Raw genomic sequence first — 20,106 nt, 5'->3', positions numbered from 1 at the left:
GCAAAAAAAAAAAAGTTATTTAAAAAGTCCAAGTTGACTCATAGCCTGCTCTCCTTAAATTACACGCTGTGAAAACACAACCATTAAGTGAATCTCAAAAAAGGATAATTTCTGAAATGGAATAAATATTCACAACATGGTGAAACGATGTGTGATTTCTGATCTTCTTTATTCAGGGTCAGTGAGCAGAAATCTGTGCTATTGTCTATTTATAAGAAACCAAGACAGCCAGTGATTCAAGAGCTGCCTCAGCACCACTTTAGCTGTCAAGTAATTAGTCAGGCTCTGTGGCTGGACTTTACAGACACCCACCTATCCATCCCCACCTGCCCTCCATCCCTCACAGTCCATCCAGACCCTCTGCATCGTCTCTTCTTTCGTTGCCCTGCCCTTTCTCTTTTTTCCCCTATCTGTCTTTGTATGCCTCAATCTATCACAACTCCATCCTCTCAGCTCCCTCCATCGCTTCTCGTTTGTCTTTTTCCATGTCTGGACTGCCATTCATCTCTTTTTCCTCCTTCTTTAAACATTTCCTCCACCCTTTTCATTCTTTAAATGTCTTAACCACTCATATACATTTCTTAATCCACATCTGTGCTTGCTTCTAACAACGTAAAAGGCTAGGAACATTTCACCTCTGAAAGGGGGATTTTTGTTTTGTTGTTTGCTGCCACCACGACATCAGTGTGTGTATGTCTCTCATCGATTTGTTTCACGTGCTACAAACTGAAGGTAGACTTTTTCCACCATGATTTTCTTGTTCACCATGAGGTCAGACAGCAATCTGCTGACAACACAAACACAAGAAACGTGATTAACCTTGATAAAAAAAAAAAAAAGACAGGTATTCCCTTCCTCTGCTTCCTCTCTATTTCTCAATTAGATCTGTCTCTGCACACAATAAGAAGGGGGAAAAAAACATAATTCCCAGACAGGTATGTCCTAATTAAGCAACAGCCGAGTCTGCTCAGAATCAATTCTCTGATCCCTGGCTAGCGAGCTGGCTAATTCATTCACACCAGCGCCCCTCAACAACATAAAGCCTGAAAAATATTCATTTCCTGAAACGAACCGAATCATTTAGAATTCAGTATGCGATTGATTATCATCAAAATGCGATAGTTCCATTATTTACACCCACACAGACCATGTCGGCATCAAATACTGGAGCATATAATCGGAACAATTGCTTATAACTTCATTAAGAGTAACACAAAAGGGGGCTATTTTCCATTTTTTGTGCTGCTGGCTGTCTGTTGTGCTGTAAGTCAACAGAAGTGAGTTATCACCCTTACCTTTGACCTGATCAATATGTGTATAAAGGTGCTGTCAGTGTTGGTTGTTATACCCTGGCCTACTGGAAGCCTTGACTCAGTATGAATTGTGACAGTCATCATGCACCCATGAGGGACGGAAATATCAAGATCAGCATCTATATTATTTAGACGGCTTTAAAAGAACACAGCTAAAATGGCAGACATAATGTGCATAAGTGACATCTGGTTTGCAGACTTTTGGCATGTGAAATTGTTCATGTATATCCTTATGCTATTTATAATAGTAAATATTACAATCAGATATCATTTTGCCACTTTATAAATGCTGTTAGTTCTTTAGTGCATGTCTAAATGTGCCATGAACCATAATCTTAAAATGTGTGTGTGTGTGTGTGTGTGTGTGTGTGTGTGTGTGTGTGTGTGTGTGTGTGGTGTGTGTGTGTGTGTTTTGGCATGCAACATGTATGCCTGACTTAGATTTGTGTCTGACAAATGACATACTCAGTGACTAGATCGGTGCAATGGCAGCCATAATGGAAATACAGTCGTAGTGATTGCTGTGGGGCTAAAACTACAAATGTATGTGCAAGGTTCATAAAGTGCAATCAATGCCCAGAGCGACTTCATCCCGTGCTTTTCCACCATGAAACGTTGTGAAGTGCTTGGCAAACATGTGTTGATTGGAAAGAACTGTACTCTCATCTTTCAAACAAATCTTTTTACCACCATCAGCTTCCATCAGGCATCTTTGTGACGCAGGAAGCAAACAAAAAATGTGCTCAAACTTCCGTCCCCAACAGAAGAGCCAGACCAAGATAATCATGTTTGAGTGTCCTGACTTTTATTTTATTTTCTTTCGTCTTATCAGGAGTAGGTAGGAGTGTGCCCTTAAGCAATGAACCTAATACTTTCGCCTATTTTCTGTCAATTTTAGCCTAAGAAATCTAACATAGCTTGCAGTCAGCTCCTGACGTTGCATGCCACTTTGTTGGGAATTCCATGTAATGAGACTGCCTAAAAAGCTTTCAGACTTGATCAAGCAATAAAAGCTCCAGGTCTCCAGCCCGCCACTATTACCTGGCAGTACTGCAGGCTGTTGTCATTAAGCAGCAGTTGTGGTGAGTTGTGATGGCGGTAGAATTATTGAGGATTACTTGTTCTCACCCTTGACCTGACTCCCCTCTTTAGCTTAAGCCTTACATCTTACGAGAGATATGAAAGAGTTTCCTGTTGGATTTCAACATTTCACAGATAAACTCCAAAGTATCTCTTCAATTTACAGCTCAAGCTTTTCTATTTTTCGTCTGTTTCAAGATCTTATCATGTTGTTACAAGGATTTATGTGATGATTATGTTGACACTGGTCTTTATCTGGTTCAAACAAGGCCAGTTAGTGTGTAAAGCAACATAATGGGAGGGTTTGTTTAAATTAGGATTTGTAAATTGACAGACCCCTTTAATAAACATTTGATAAATAAGTGATAAGACAAAAAATATCATTTCCATGATATAGATACTGTATAATGTCCAAAGTCCTAAAGATAGAAAATAATTAAATTGAAATTGTGGGAAACAATGTTTCACATGTAATTTTTTGTATCAAAACCAAAGGTTTCCATTATTAAGAACTAATACTACAGATTTTGAAGTTTATCTTGACGATGCTTTATACAATGCATTACCATTTTTATCTTGGAAAAAGTAACAGTACTGTTTTATAAGCATAGACTCTTTGTGCAAGAAACCGAAATTCAAAGCAACTTTACAACAACGCACCACTATTGCATTTGTTTGGGTTGAACATGGTACCAACACAGTGGCACATTTTTTCTCACTATCTACCAAGTGCGTAACAAGTGAAGTAATCTCTTTATGAATTTCAACAGTATCCACACCCAGCAATAGTTAAACCCTGTGTAGCACAAGGCAGCACTCCTGCCTGAATGTGGTGACATCTGCGCCGTGGCAGTAGGATTTAATACACACTTTAAGTCACTGCCCTGCCAAAGAAATACAGGACAAATCTCCTAAACTTCTGCCCTTCCTCCATCAACACACTAACTACCGTAGCAGTGAGTAGAACCATACAAATGCCCCTGTAAAAGTTTTTTCTACTAAAGAAAAAAAGCCTTTTACTCCCTTCGACCTCCTCCTCTGCTCCTCTCCTGCACTCCCATGTGGGGTGATTTAAGACGGGCAAGCTATGGAGAAACTGTTGCCCTCCATCTTTCCCCTCCTCCCTCTCCTTCTCCCTCTCCTTTGGCCTTATTACAGGTTGTCAGTTTATTATAAAACATTAGGAAAGCAGAGGGACACTTGCAGTTACTGTCCTATCGATCGGCAGAGATAGATCCTGTGATTTAGAGTCAGCCTCTGCTCGCGCCCTCCACATTCTCAGTCTCCTATTAAGGCACCAGCGCTTTGCTTTGGCTATTGATGTCTCAACATTAACAGTTACAAGCTGCTACAGAAAATCAATGTTCAACTTTTATTACCGACTGCATAACACAGAGGACCTCCTGCCGGCTGGTACTTAGCAGTCAAAAGGAGGCGCGGATGGTCCGCCCGGAACATCAGGTGTTTTCTAAGTGATATCTGCAGTAATATCAATCATGTGTACTGCATATAGGGGCTTCCATGAGCAAGTTGAGGGCCTAAGAGCTTAGATATAGAAAAAAGGAGGGTAAAGCTCGCCAAATAAATTATCATGCCTACAAACACCTGCTCTGGTCTTCATCAGAGACTTCAACTGAAATGTAAGACAGGAAGGGCATCAACTTTTTTGAAACTCTTTTTCAACACTTCCTGTTCTCTGCAAAAAAAAAAAAAAAAAAACTTCTCTGTCCAACACCTAAATGTCATCAAGTTTAAATAACGATCAATTCCTGTAACCACCAACACCCAACAGCCATCCATCCATCCATCATCAACATCAACCTGGATGTGTATGTGTTGTAACCCAGGTAGCGTGGAGCCAGAGCAGCTCAAGCTTCTCAAACATTTATGAGGGGCTACTGAGCAGCGGTACGGCAGCCCTTCTGGGACAAACAGCCCCCGGTCCTGTACTCTCAGTCCCGATCAATGGAACTGAAGTTCATTACACACACTTTTCAGCCGGACGGCGGCAACTGATTTTTTCTCCCCCTCCCTCAATCTTTGAGCAGCGCACTGCTGGGGCTGCATTACACTAGCTTGTTTATGTGGCTACGTGTACAGGGGAAGACGGGGGCAGGGAGTGTGCACCGGTGTGAATTTGTGTGTATGTGTGTGTTAACAGGGGCTTCTCCCAATGGCCAGAGCTTGAGGTTATCATTATGTACAGGTCGGTCCGCTGCAATGCTAATGCTAATGCATTCTCAGTGGCTGCGGCTCGGGTCCCAGTGCTGTATGAGCTAGGTTGCTACTCCTCTCCAATTAAAGACTGAGGGATGTGTGTTGGGTTAGGGAGGACAGGCCTGGGCTACCCGGGGCCCTGTGGAGAACAGGCTCACATTAGTCAAGAAAAACAGACTCTGAGAACAAATTGTGCATATATTGCACAGCAGAAAATCCCATTCTCCATTTGAATAATTGTTGAATAGAGATTATCTACCGTATACTTGTGCTGATATTTCATGCAGTTTAAGGCCCCGGTGAGGAGTTTTTCACTGAAATTAATACTGATGCCTCAATATGACCAATCTAGAGAGAACTAAAGTTATGCTCCTAAGTTGTAGATTTACAACTGGGTTTTTGGATGAAAACTGTGTGCTTTGTGTTATTGATGAAAACAAGGAGCTGTCACAGCTATGCAGCGTATTGATCAGACCCCCCTACTTATCGTAGCAAAGAGTTAAAAAAAACCTCCCCACTCCCATTATTCTTTCTTGCATGCTTTTCCTTTTCTCTAGCTCCTCCATTCTAGACTTATGTGCAGAAAACTCATACTTACTCATAGAAACACATAAAACAGGATCTAGAGACGTGGCCCCTCCAGCTGTTAGTGTGTCGCAGGTCAAATGTTCATAAATACAAACGCAATCACATGGACCCCCTGTTTACACACTCGCCTTGTCAATCATTAGTCAAGTTGTAAATGTAATTGACAGCCCTTCACTCATTGAATCGATGTCCCAGTAGTAGCTACAGCATGAGTTCTGCTGCCACTGTCATTTTCACAGTAAAGACAAATCTTTATGACAAGGTGTTTATGGCCTCTTAGGCTCATGATGTGTCATTAGCGTTACTCATTGGACACTATTAATATACGCAAAATTTAAAAAACAAAGACTTGAAATTATTCCAGAGATTTAAAGGTGGAGAAAGATAAAAGTGATGAGGCAAAGAAAACCTTAAAATGAACAAACGTTTGTTACTCTATAATTAAAAAGGTTTGAAATGTTCTCGTGTTATGAATTAAAAACACATTTTCTGCTGTTTTCTGACTGAAGGCAATTAAATCTACACATGGAAAATGCTGACCATTAGAGTAGAAGTAAAAATAATCCTCTGCATTTGCCCACTGCCCAAATGTCACAAATGGAGCCCACAGGCATCACAGGACTGTGTGGCATGCGGATTGTCAGCCATTGTGTTCCTGTGCAAATGTGTACAGTGCAAAGGCATGTGTTTAAACTATGGTGGTGGTAAGCTATATGGTAGTCAGGTGGCTGCTATGAGATTATACACCCTCGTCCCTTTGCTCTTTGAGCTTCTGTGTGTGTACGTGTATGTGCGTGTCTTTGGACAATGTGGTTACAAGATACTTCTGGCAGGGCAGAGAACAGCAGAGCTTTAAGGTGATGTGTGTGTGTGTGTGTGTGCTTCAGAGTGTGTGTGTGCGAAACCAGAGACAGTGACTAAACATTTTAAAGCACAGATGATCCAACAGGTGCTCTGGCTGGCTCTCTCATGCTCTCCCTCTTTCTCTGTCTCTCTCTACGTTTAGCCCCTACCCATTCTGTGACCCCCTGGTCCTGAACCTCCACAGCTCCTTTCTTGTCTTTGCTTTCTTGTCCTGAAAGATATTTTAAGAAACAAGGCCTTGTACGTCCACTGTTTTATACACAAAGACGCACACTTGCTGAGAATAGCTCTTCCTTGTGTTGCAGTAAAAAACAGAAAAAGAAAAAAAAAAACTCGATCACAAACCCCTTTAGAGCTGCGAGGTTCAGATAGCCAACACGTGTCACCAGGACAAGTCTTGGCCTGTGTGAGCCGCCTCGAGAGCATTCAGTGTACTTTAGTGCCACCTGGCACCGCTATCTACACTGTAGCTACTAGACGCATTACAATGTGAGCACATCATTACAGCGCTGAGTTGATGACATGATTGATTGATTTGATTGATTGACAAGTTTTTGTCCAACGCAGGACAGTAGGAACATTTGATCTGTTAAGAATTTTAAAGTCGATATCAGTTGAACTTTTATTCGTTTATATTCAAAAGAGCCTCAGATTTACTGATAGTTTAAAGTTGATTTTACACATGACAATACTTAAAAAAAAGTACTTACTTATTTAGAAACAGTGCTAAATGTGTAAGTTCAGAGAATAGGATCCCACTGTCCCTTGAAGGTTTTCCAATAAAATCGGTTAAACTCTCAAACCAAATTGGTTACAGGACCCAAACAGACATCAATGACTTTTATATAAAGAAAGCTTCTTTGTGGTTTCTCCTCAAAATTACATATTTCCTCAATAATTTCCGATTATTGTGCATTTTAAAGTCCTGACGTTGTGCACAGTAGAAACATCCAGTTCTCTAAATCAAGTCCAGCTTTGGGTGGTAATGTGCAAACATGTCACCTTACATTAGCCCTGAGGGGGAGGAGAGAACGGCCACTGCCACCCAACAGTTCTGAATAAATTAAAGCCCAATTTGCGCTTAAAGTTGACTCCACTTGCCACATGACAGGAGACAAAAATCATTCGGAGAACAAAGAAGTCAGAAGAGAAGTGGGAAACATGCTGTGCAGTCTCTCTTCAGTCCACATTCTACCTGCTGGCTTCCATCATCAAATAAGAACAATGCAAAGAAGGAAGCGGGAGAGGTGGGTAGATGTAAAACTAGAGAGTGGAAAGGAGAGGAGAAGTGCAAAAGGGAGAGTGGGGGGAAAATGACGCTATGGATTAACTGTCCTTCATGCTGAAAATATACATCCCCAGGCGCTTGGCACTGAATTATTAATTCAAATTTGTCAGAGAAAGAATGAGAGAAATCTATTGACGGGGAGACGGGCCCTTTAATGGTCTCATTAAAGGGGAGGCTTCCCACACCAGACACCTCCTGTACTGCTGCAGGAGTTTTGGGGCAGAGCAGGGTTGGAGGGGGATACTTGACCCCCCAATGATTTTCTGTCACTTTATCATAAACAAGAAAGGTTGACATGCCCCTCCATTCCTAAGAGCCTGCCTCCACCACCAAACAAACCCTGTGTGTAATTAGCCACGGGGTGCAAAAGTGCACTGAATATAAACAAGGTTCACACGCATGCATTGATACAGCGACACACACCAATATCATACACTGCGCCTGCTTCTGCTGTTACTTATAGGTATAAATGAAGTGAGAGTTTGAAGCATCACCTTGCAGATCAAACGACGCTGAGTTCAATATTTTTTTTCCGTTTAATTAACTGATCAATCCTTTACATAATACAAACTCACTTTTTATATGGATGTTGTCATTAAATTGGAGCATGTCAATCAAGTGTACTTGTCCTTGGCTGCATATAACTACATGACTGGAAGCTGTAAGAGTGGGTGAGGGTTAACTGTCTATACGATACAGACAGCATAAGGGAGGTGAGGAGGCAGGGACTTGTGGTAGCCCCACACCGTCCGAGGTCGACTCATTGAAAGGCATTTGGTTTTGCCTCCAAGGGCTCAGGTAGGGGGCATTAAGACGCGGAGAAGGGGGAGACTGGTGGGACCACATAGGGCTAAGCACCAGGTTCATTGCTGATTCAAGTCTCTGAGTATCCCTCTGGCAAATGGATTTTCATATCGCTGAGACAATGTGTTTTTTTTTTACTTCCCTGTTCAAACCAGTATACAGCTTGTCAGATGTTAACAGCAGCAAATACAGCCAGTTTACGAGCATATTTAGGAAATATGACAATATTTTAATTTGAAAAATGTTATACCACATACTTTTTTGAATGTTGCATTTGGGTTAAAGGGACATTTATTTATTTTCTTGTCTCAGAAACTGACCTCTTGATCAGTCATGTCTCACCACAGTAAACTGTGATGTCTATCGTATGTTAATCCAAACTAGGGTTGCGTATAAAGATTTAAATATTGATTTAAATATCAAACAATATTTGTTTTCATCTGTTGAAGTCCTTATAGCTCCAGACAAGAACGACTGATACAGGATGTAAATTGGTTTCCCTTACACCTAAGGGGACCCTGCACCTTCCAGACATTATATAGGCAATAAGTAGGCTCTGTCTTTTCTTTGCTCGAAGCACCTTTTCTCTTGTTTATTTAATCGAACCTAAGGCACTTTTTACTTTCTGTCTATGTCTCTCAACCTCTTTCCATTGCCCCCAATCCCTTGAACCCATCCTTGGGCGACAGGAGCTGCTACCTGTTTAGCTTACCAACACTAGCGGTGTTGTCAGGAGAGGTTTAGATTTGACTTAATATATCCCTGACTGCACCGTACCTACTTAATTCTCTTTTATAGCCACATGGCATTTGGTCCCCTTAGTGTGCTGAAGGGAGGGTTTGATGAAATTGAGCCTTCATGCTTTATTCTGACATGCTGACAATAGCCTGTCCCAATTGGTGGCCTGTTTTTCAGATCTAGAAATGGTGGGACAGATAGTGTGCATTGTTAGCGCAGAGGATATTTGGCCTCTGGGCTCTTTGTTAGCTTGAGGGCATGGAGCTATCCTATGTTACTGTATGTTGTTAAAATAAAAAGGTCACTTTTAAAGATAAACTGTTCAGTACTGATGAGGCCTCAGTTAGATTAGGAAAATATTGTATATTAAATATATATTATATTATAAATATATATGTATTGCTATAAAATAATATATTTTTGTAGATGTACTTAAAGTATACAGACATTGGGGTCAAGCCTTTTTTCCAATCAAATACATTATTGTCACATGAAAACAAGATCCACAGAACTGAGAAGAATCTTGATGAAGTGTTCAGTGTTAACCCTAGCATAACCCCACTGTATCGCCTAAGGGCACCAGTATGCGCCAACCAACAAGCTTAGTGAATGGTCAACAGCATCTGAAACCTCTAACCCCCACACTCCATGTCAAAATAATGAGACATTGAATAATATTTTCCCACCATGTTTAATGTATCGCTCAAATCCTTTAGAGAATATTCTTTACTGTTTATCCACCAAACGTTCATGTCTTACAGTATGTAGCAGTGATTGTCTCGGCTTCAAGTCACTGTTTCAGGAGATGAAACATGGCATTGATAAAAATGACAAAAGAAAACTCTTGTGTCCTGTGATAGGGTGGTTATGATACTAGTTATCCTGTTAGCCTTTGGTGTTTAAGGTCCCAAAGAAGCCCTATTAAATGTTAAGGAGCACATCTCTTCAGTTTTACCCCTCCTATATTTTTTCTTGCTTCAACAAGGAGGCATAGTATCTGAGAAAAGGGAATTCCCCAAATGGGACTTGGAGGAAAACAAGGAAGCTGCGCTCCAGGGAGATGGGAAACTTGTTGGCTGGCAAACACAGATAGATGAGGACTGAAATACTCTAATGGGGAAGCTGAGGCTCCTGTAGAGGAAACATATATACACACACTTCCATATAAAATTCTGTCAGCAGAGTATTGATGGATGCTGAAGTAAAAAGTGTGTATCTGGAGTTGGTTGGTGTGTACTACAAGATTTTGTGGTGGGGTTAAGGGGAAAATAAGGGGTAAAGGAGGTTGCTTTTTTTCTCCAATGCAAAGCCAAGCTTCTATGGGCAAGTAGTCTGAAGTGATACCGTTGACCATGTGGCCATTGCCCCTCGCCCTGTGAACCGTATTTGCTTTGATTGGCCTGTTTTTTAGCGCTCACACACAAACACACATAAACATTCCCCAGTGAAAACGTAACTCTACACATTGCTTATTGTAGGCGGTCCTTAGTCCTCAGTCCGTCCTTTTAACCCACCCAGAATCAAAGGTTATTGGGTTCTCCTCTTTCACCGCCCCTGTTTGTCATTCGAGCCACGCTGCAAGGCAGATTAATGATGAATAAAGTGGCAGCAGATAGTGTTAAACTGATAACAATCCAGTAGGGTGCCATAAAAAAGATTGGCCTGAACATAGGTTCAACTACTTACTCTTTGAAGCCATACCATAGTAAAACGGTGTCAAAGCTTTGATAGGCTCATATAAAAGGCTGTGAAAGCCCCTATTGGAAGAGCTCTGCCCCTAAATCCCACCCATAGAGGAAGTGACCAGTTTGTGTTCCACTCACGTTTAATTGGTCAACTTTACTGACTGCACTTGACTCAATATGTGTTTATGACTCTGGGGGTTTATGTGTTGTTTTGGACCCAGCAGGAAACACATGAAGTTTGCAAGGCAGAATGAATTGGCAGCATGTGACTGAGAATGAATTTATCGATTGCAGCTATACCAGTGTGAACATGGAGTTACTTTGCTATGTTTAACTGTTGTCTTCATAGCAGTGTTGTATGAAAAGATTTGGATGCAGGTAACGATTTTATGTGGAAATTACATGAAATCTTCATCCGATACATTTTTTACATCAATGTTTTTAAGTGGCTAAACAGTAAATAATCCACCTGCATATCACCTCTTTTTACTATTTTGCCATGCAGTGCTTTATATTTGTTCCTCTTTGGCTTTAACAGCCATAAGCACAGCGATACCTGTGTACTTGTGTGGAGATTGGAGAATGATGAACTTTGACACCAAATGATGTTATTTTCTTTCGGTTTTATCAGTGTTTTTATTTTTCACATTACTCTGTCCACTCTGTCAGGCATTGTTGAGCTCAGATTAAAGTAATGGAGCAACTATTTGCATGAGCAGTGTATCTACTCTGTGTGTGTCTGTCTGTCCCCAGAGCAGGTTGATTGTAAGGGGCGGTGAAAGATTAAAGAAATGCAGGCAAACACACACACACACACACACACACACACACGGACGCACGCACGCACACACACACACACACACACACCTACACACACACACACACACACACACAAACACACACAGAGCACAGCGAAGACCTAGTCTAATTAAAAAACATAGTGGTGATTTCAGGGGCTCTATAAAAGTGGGAATGAACATGTATTTGTGTGTGTGCGTGTGTGTGTATATGTGTGTGCTTTTGCATTAGCTTGCTGGGTTCAGCATGATCGCCCGTCAAATGAAACAATGTATTCCGTGGGACCTCGGGGTTTCCATTTGAGTATTCAGACGCAGCGCTGCAACAAACTGTGGCTGTTTTATGTGAAAAAAAAGTTGATAATTAGTCCCACAGTGACTGAACAATGAGATGGAGAGAGAAAGCAAGGGGGGGGGGGGGGGGTTGAAGGAGGAAGAGAGAGCGCTTAGCACACTTAATACTCGGACCTGACACTGTCTGGGAACCATTGATCAGATGTTGATTTTAGAGTTCTCCCTTAACCCTTCTCATTCGTTCATCTTTCCTATCATGGGCTTGAATGATCAGTAACTTTAAATTAATGCACTTTATTAGTAAAGAATTAGAAACATTTCCCGTCACTCTGTTTGGTTTTCATCTGGTATATCTTACAAACCGGTTTTGAAAATGGGAGAAAATATCTAACGATTGTATTAGTTATCTTCTCTTTTTTGGGAACCATTATTCATTAGTTTTTCAAAAGGGGCTCGTGTAATAATTAGCAATTAAAATGCTGTCTTTTTGCCTCACTTTTCCATAATTAGCTTGACATAGACATTGGGTACTAATTCTCAATAGTCCCCCTCCCCTTGCAAACAACCACTGAATTTCTCCACATGCATACACGCTCATGCAGACACACACACAAACACAAGACAATAGTTTTGAGAAACCATGGCAACACCTCAAATGTTTCAGCTGTGATGTGGGATCACCTTGTCACGTTGCTGCTAAATCATCCATATCAAACTCATAAGAGGCTCGGACATCTCTGAATTATTAAGCAGTAAAAAAAAAAAGATGTTTTGTTATAAATTGAGTCTTACGTATCTCTAGCTGTAGTTGTATTACATACACAAGGAATAAGCAGATTTAACAAGGTGCAATGTTTTTCCTTTTACTTTTTATAACCTATACATGAAGGGATTCATGAAGTGATTCTAAAATAATAAATTTTACAGCTACAGGTCCCCCAAACATTATTTAATAAAATTACGTAGAACTAGTAATTGGAATTTGACCAAGAATGAAACCTTACTTAGGTTATGATACTTTGGTAATTATCCTAGTCTTTACGTTTTGTTAATTCAACTACATTCTGTATAAAGATGTGGTGAAGTCAACACTGCATAAGCAAAATATCTTCTAAATTGAAGTTTAAGAATCGGACTAAGAATTTTCTGCCAGCTTTTGTTCTAATTTGTTTGTACTTTTAAATTATTAACACTGCCACATACAGAGACATTGTCATTTGCCATTTAGTTTGTATTTCAGTTTGATCACACACACACAAAAACTACTACTCCTAAGTATTTTCCCATTATGAATGGATTAATGATTGGAAGTGTGAAGAGCTTTGAAGCAGCATCTCAGATATATACTCAACAAAAATATAAACGCAACACTTTTGTTTTTGCTCCCATTTGTCATGAGATGGACTCAAAGATCTAAAATTCATTCCAGATACACAATATTACCATTTCTCTCAAACATTGTTCATAAATCTGTCTAAATGTGTGATAGTGAGCACTTTTGCTTTGCTGAGACAATCCATCCCACCTCACAGGTGTGCCACATCAAGATGCTCATCAGACACCATGATTAGTGCATAGGTGTACCTTAGACTGTCCACAATAAAAGGCCACCCTGAAATGTGCAGTTTTTGCTTTATTGAGGGTCTGGGGACTCAGAACCAGTCAGTATCTGGTGTGACCACCATTTGCCTCATGCAGTGCAACACATCTTCTTCGCATAGAGTTTATCAGATTGTCAATTGTGGCCTGTGGAATGTTGGTCCACTCCTCTTCAATGGCTGTGCGAAGTTGCTGGATATTAGTGGGAACTGGTACGCGCTGTCGTATACGCCGGTCAAGCACATCCCAAACATGCTCAATGGGTGACATGTCCGGTGAGTATGCTGGCCATGCAAGAACTGGGACATTTTCAGCTTCCAAGAATTGTGTACAGATCCTTGCAACATGGGGCCGTGCATTATCTTGCTGAAACATGAGGTGATGTTCATGGATGTATGGCACAACAATGGGCCTCAGGATCTCATCACGGTATCTCTGTGCATTCAAAATGCCATCAATAAAATGCACCTGTGTTCTTCGTCCATAACAGATGCCTGCCCATACCATAACCCCACCACCACCATGGGCCACTCGATCCACAACATTGACATCAGCAAAGCGCTCACCCACACGACGCCACACACGCTGTCTGCCATCTGCCCTGAACAATGTAAACCGAGATTCATCCGTGAAGAGAACACCTCTCCAACGTGCCAGACGCCATCGAATGTGAGCATTTGCCCACTCAAGTCTGTTACGGCGACGATCTGGAGTCAGGTTAAGACCCCGATGAGGACGACGAGCATGCAGTTGAGCTTCCCTGAGACGGTTTCTGACAGTTTGTGCAGAAATTCTTTGGTTATGCAAACCAATTGTTTCAGCAGCTGTCTGAGTAGCTGGTCTCAGACGATCTTGGAGGTGAACCTGCTGGATGTGGAGGTCCTGGGCTGGTGTGGTTACACGTGGTCTGCGGTTGTGAGGCCGGTTGGATGTACTGCCATATTCTCTGAAACGCCTTTGGAGACGGCTTATGGTGGAGAAATGAACATTCAATGCCCGAGCAACAGATCTGGTTGACATTCCTGCTGTCAGCATGCCAATTGCACGCTCCCTCAATGCTTGCGCCATCTGTGGCATTTTGCTGTGAGACAAAACTGCACATTTCAGAGTGGCCTTTTATTGTGGGCAGTATAAGGTACACCTGTGCACTAATCATGGTGTCTGATGAGCATCTTGATGTGGCACACCTGTGAGGTGGGATGGATTATCTCAGCAAAGCAAAAGTGCTCACTATCACACATTTAGACAGATTTGTGAACAATGTTTGAGAGAAATGGTAATATTGTGTATCTGGAATGAATTTTAGATCTTTGAGTCCATCTCATGACAAATGGGAGCAAAAACAAAAGTGTTGCGTTTATATTTTTGTTGAGTGTACATATTAAAGGAAGGAAAGTTGACTTTCAGATTACATTAGAAAAATGGGTGAAATGAATTGCAGTTACTTTAAAGGTTCAGGTGTTTCTCAAATTCCAGCTTTAAAGTGTATAAGATGTTCTAAGCAACTCAGAAACTTATATTTCCATACCATTGTTACATTTGTTTAGGGCTACATGTGCAGATGAAAACAAGGGCCTTATTTTTCCTCTTGACCTGCGTAGGATGTCTCTATGTTAGAGCCTAAAGCCCCCTTTCTGCATGGTTAGCTTATGTAAGGCGATATCAATGTCCGTGTTGGTGGTGTGAAAGGCGGCTGATGGGGGGGGGGGGGTCAGACAGCTGAGTGGCAGCAGGAAAAAGCACATGTCATGTTTGTTTGGAGCCTCCTTTGTCACAGGCCCCACCCCCTCCCCCTTTTCCTGCCCTCCTCTTGGCCTTATTTAGCCCCCCGCCGTGTCACCCAGAGGTCAGGGTGAACACGCACACACCGGCTCATGCATATACAGGCAACATAAGAACACACAGACATGCACACAGAGATTGTAATAGCATGGTAGAGTGCATCATAGATGGAAGTGCCTTGAAGGACCTGCTTCTCATTCTCTAGACCTCATTAGCTGCTGATTTATCTCCCCCTCCCTTCCCCCTAATGCTCTGGGTGGTTGGATTGTGTGTTTGTGGGATGCGATTACAGTGTGAGGGAGAAAGGAACGTGTATTTTCATGGATAAGTGTCCGTGTGTGTGTGTGTGTGTGTGAGAGAGAGAGAGGCAGATTTCGAGTCAAAGATGTTTTCTTTCAGTGTGTGCATGTTGGTCCGCAGGTGTCATCGAGACACAGCGACTCTGTCGTTCCACATTAGCCTGCTGTGAGCACACTCGACCTGGGGTCAAACAGATTAATAAAAGATCACACAGACACGTACACACACCGCGCACTGAGCTACTATCTGATTAAATATTCTGCAGTCCTGCTCTTCATAATCATGACAAGTACATGCAGCGCCCCTGCCCACCGTTATCCATTTAGCACATTTTTGTCTTGTCTAGCAATAATCTGCTCAACTCCCCAGGGAGCTTATTATTGGTCAAGGAAAAGTGCTTATAGCTGCACGTTAAGGTAGGATTTTGGAAAGATGTAAAACAGATTTTGCACAAGGAATTCATAGTGAAAGACTGACTTAGCGTCCAATTGAATTCCTGCTGTTTTCCCCCCACAGTTAAAGTGATAACTGATTTCTTTCCTTATTATCAAAATGCTTTTCACTAAAGAGCGCAGCACGTTCATGTGTAAGACATTTATGAATGTTCAAGGCATCAGGTAAAGGGAGCAGCACTTGCGCTAATATGACTGTAACTCTGCCCTACATAATTCATGGAGGCCTGGGGAATGAATCTCCCAGGAGGAGAGCCTTTTTTGCCTTTACCTGATTCCCTCTACATCTCAGTCTCAGGAGACTTTTCAGAGGAAAAGAGATGAGGGGAATATTTCATCATGCGATGCATTTTGAAGTCCTCTTTTAAGTTAAAACACACACCACAACCCTGGATCTGTTGCACTGGTTTCTGATAAATTGGAATACAAACGATTTTGATTTTGAAATATTGTTAAATTAAATTAATATTGTGTAAATGAATGTCCCTAGCTTTAATCTATGGAGGAATATGTACAAATGTCAGCTCTTTTTTGAGTTAGAGTTTCTGTCCTTAAGGTTTTGGAGATGCAAATAACACATGAATGCAGCTGATGTTCAAAATAATTTAGAAAAAAAAAAACCCTCAAAGATGACAGTAATGACCGTGATTCCTTTTCACTTTCACCTAAATGTAGAAGTGGATGTGCACAAAGCTACCAATCTGCAATCACAATAACTAATCGAGAAGAGGAGTCTAATTAGTAGATTTTTACTCATATTAAATTTTTTATCACGATAGTATTAAATGTAATTATACTCCATAATACCCTCCACAATCATGTCATTTCGTCAAACTTTGTTTTTGTGCTTCTCCCTGTAGATGTGAAGAACCTGGAGAACTTCCACCTTGTAGAAAGCGTCCAGGAGCAAGTCAACGCAGCATTGCTGGACTACGTCATGTGCAACTACCCTCAGCAAACGGACAAGTTTGGCCAGCTGCTCCTCCGGCTGCCGGAGATCCGAGCCATCAGCTTGCAGGCCGAAGAATACCTTTACTACAAACACCTGAACGGGGACGTGCCCTGCAACAACCTGCTCATTGAAATGCTACATGCCAAGAGAGCTTAGGAGTTGGACCGCGCTACCCATAATGCAGCTGTACAGACATTCTGAGAGTATTCTGCAGCACACAAACTCCAAATAATGCTTTCACCAAACTGAACCTCCAGCTAAGACTTGACTGTGTGATGTGGACACACCATATTGATCCCTTTATGCTAAAAGAAAGAAAGGTCTAAAGAAGAGCAGCTTCTCCTAAACCACACAGACGATACTGAAAGGAAAAAAAAAAACACTTGAAATAAACTGCATTTGACACAGAGAGATGGGAAGTAATTGTCAGCACTTGCACAGACTATCAAGCCTGGCAGGCTGCAACTTAAAGAATTAATAACCCTTGAGTGTTTTAGCGCTGGTGACACTGTGGGCGGCTTTTTGTGCTGAGAAAGGAAGGTGAGTAACAGTGCACATCTTTCACACAGCTTTGTGATTAGAGCCGCGGCTTATTTCGTCAACGATCGTCCGACGTGCTCCCTCACTGAAACCAGCTCTCAGCTGTAGTTGGTACTGTAAAGACAAAAGGACATGCATTCAACCAGTCCAGAGACTCTGATCTACTGTCGCAATTTGTTTTTAAACCCCCATAAGATGCCACCCGGCAGCTTGACCTGACTGAAATGGGGAGAGCTGAAGATGGAAAAAAATAAAGGTCTAAAAAGAAACATTCTTTCATGAACAAAATAAAAAAAATAGGCCAACAAGAAGAAAAATACGATGTTTCTTTTCCTCTCGTAAGGGAAGTCATTTGCTTCTCATGGTTACTTGTGGATACCCTTTCTTATTCCAACTCCCTGATTCATCTTAAACTATGTACCTCAGAAACACCAGTGTTAAATACATTTAATTCATAATGCCCTCTGAAGTTGTATTTATAGCCCCAATTATAGCCCCTTTTATTTCATCACAACTGGAACAAAACAAAGCTTGATTCTGGAGACAGAGAAGGATCGACCCTGCCTTTGTCCAGGAAGACCAAAGCCTGAACAGAAGAAGGAAATTACAAAAACCTTAATAATCAGTATTATGAGGGGAAAAAAAAAAGAAAAGATTTGTGATGTCACAGTTATGTGAGTCTTGCCTTATTTCATGACCATGCTAGCTAACCATGCAGATGTGAATGGAAATATGTACAAATATATATATAAAGTATCAATGTTGTAAAAATTTACAAAAGAGTAATTCAACAGGTGTTTACATTCATGTGTTCATATGGGAGAGAACTGTGATGAGGCAACAATTGCAAAGCAATGATTTCCTAAAAAATGAAATCAATGAAACGAAAAAAAAAAGAAAAAAAAAGAAGATCCCTCTGGTTTGCGTTCTTTGTTGGGTGTACAGTGTTTTATTTTCTATTTGTTTTGAGCAGTACTTAAATTATGTCGTGAGACACTAAAATCAAAAAGGAATTACACTTAAAATATTAATTTCTATCTATGTCTATGCTGGCATTCAAATAAGGTTCTGTAAAGGGTTCCGTTTCACTTTCAACTATTTTTTTGTAGACGTTTTCTTTTTTTTATTTCACAGTGCTTTAACCTTTTTGATGTACAGTATGTCACTGGTTACGCTTAATGATGAAGATAATTTATTGCGTCTCTGGGTTTCCATCTATGTGTTACATGACGTAAGGTGTCCGCGCCAAAATAAATTTGTCTACTGTAGCATGTTCTTGTTTTATTTTGGTTCAAAAGGTGCAGGTCTGGAGCAAAACACATGACAGACTCTTAAAAGAAAAGAAATCATAATTTGTTTTGTCTTCTAAATGTTTATGCTTTCTGTATATTGAATTGTTTTTAAGTGAGTAGCTGTGAAACGTGTCACATCCGTTCCTCTTTTTGAATTTCAACCTGCATCATTGCTCTGTCTAGTTTGCTCTTGTACCAAAGACGGCATCTTTCCCCTGTGAGCTGTGACTTAACTATTGTGTCCAACATGAACAAAAGTGGCGTTTTTTTCCCCCCTTAAAACATAAAACCCTAAATTATTTTCATGTGGAGTTTTTCACATGTAGTCTAGGTGTTGTTACTGCTTACTAAAATGTCCAGATTCTTGCCTCTCACCTCTAGCTGTTTTTTAAATTCATTTACTTCGTCATCGAACTATCAAAAGTCGTTCAATGATGTGTTTAATGTACAGAAAACTTTAATCATGACATCAAGCTAGCCCTTGTCCTGAGTTCCATTTTTTTACACCCTCATGAGCTGTGTCTATCGATCAGACAATCTTTCATCTGTTTCTAGATCCTGCAGCTGCCTTGGACTCCTTGTAACATAAATGTGAACTCTACACAACATGCACATTAATGCAGTCATTGCTGGAGTCCATTTTTTGAACTTTACATTTGAGTTTTTTAGTCCTTTTGCCTCGAGCTTAAAGGGGACATATTATGAAAATCCACTTTAACAGTGTTTTTGAAAATATATTTGTGTAACCCGAGTGTCTGCGGAGCCTCCAAGTTTAAAATAAATCCATCCAGTTCTTTGTTTATGGTCTGCTTAAGTCTTACCATACGGAGAAAAGTGCTGTGTTTCAAATTTTCTCAGTTTGTGACATCACAAGTTGGATTCTGTTTTAAAAAAAAAAAAAATCCCCTTCTCTCCCCTCGTTTTTCCACCCATAGACTCCAACCCTGCCGAGAGCAAAAATTTTGCACATCTCTGCCATTTTTACTGTCTCTACAGAGGAGTGATGTCTACAGTGAAAAACTTGCTCATTTCATTTAAAGAGACACACACACCAAAACAGAGCATTCTGAGAGAGCTGGTTTCTACAGGGTCACAAACCTCCTCTGGTGCTTGATTCATGTTATATTTGGACCAAAGCACAGCACGGATGTGTCATTTAGACCACAATGGACTGTTTGAAAAGGTGGAAAAGGGGGATAATATGTCCTCTTTAATATTCAGTTTAATTTAAATTCTTTCAAAGGACTTAAACAATGACTACCTTTTTTCAATCACAAGCTCATACACATCTTGCTACATAATGCATCAAACATGTTTCTCTGTCGCTCGTCTACAACTGTTGCACCACATACTGACAACTACACCACCCTCATCCTGCCTTGTCCTGTCTCTCTGACGCTAATTGCAAAATTTTCTTCATATTTCAATAAATAATTATTATGTTTTTAACATCAGATTCTCGCTTACTACACAGCACTGTCCAGTTCCAATATATGACTAATGTTTCTCTTTGTGAGTGAC

The 20,106-nt window shown here is 40.8% G+C and overlaps 1 protein-coding gene across 1 annotated transcript in view; it reads left to right on the top strand.

Annotated features, from left to right (window-relative positions):
* nr5a2 (nuclear receptor subfamily 5, group A, member 2) overlaps positions 1 to 19,063 on the top strand; it is a 63,821-nt gene extending 44,758 nt beyond the window's left edge. The window contains exon 7 of the mRNA XM_079350220.1: positions 16,662 to 19,063. Coding sequence (XP_079206346.1) covers positions 16,662 to 16,909 — 248 coding nt within the window. The 3' untranslated portion in view covers positions 16,910 to 19,063. The remainder of the gene's footprint in view (positions 1 to 16,661) is intronic.
* Positions 19,064 to 20,106: the final 1,043 nt, after the last annotated feature.

This window comes from Symphodus melops, assembly GCF_947650265.1.
Source record: "Symphodus melops genome assembly, chromosome: 8".
In the NCBI taxonomy this organism is placed as follows: Eukaryota; Metazoa; Chordata; class Actinopteri; order Labriformes; family Labridae; genus Symphodus; species Symphodus melops.
Note: the sequence above shows the minus strand (reverse complement) of the source record. Positions and strands in the feature narration are given on the sequence as shown.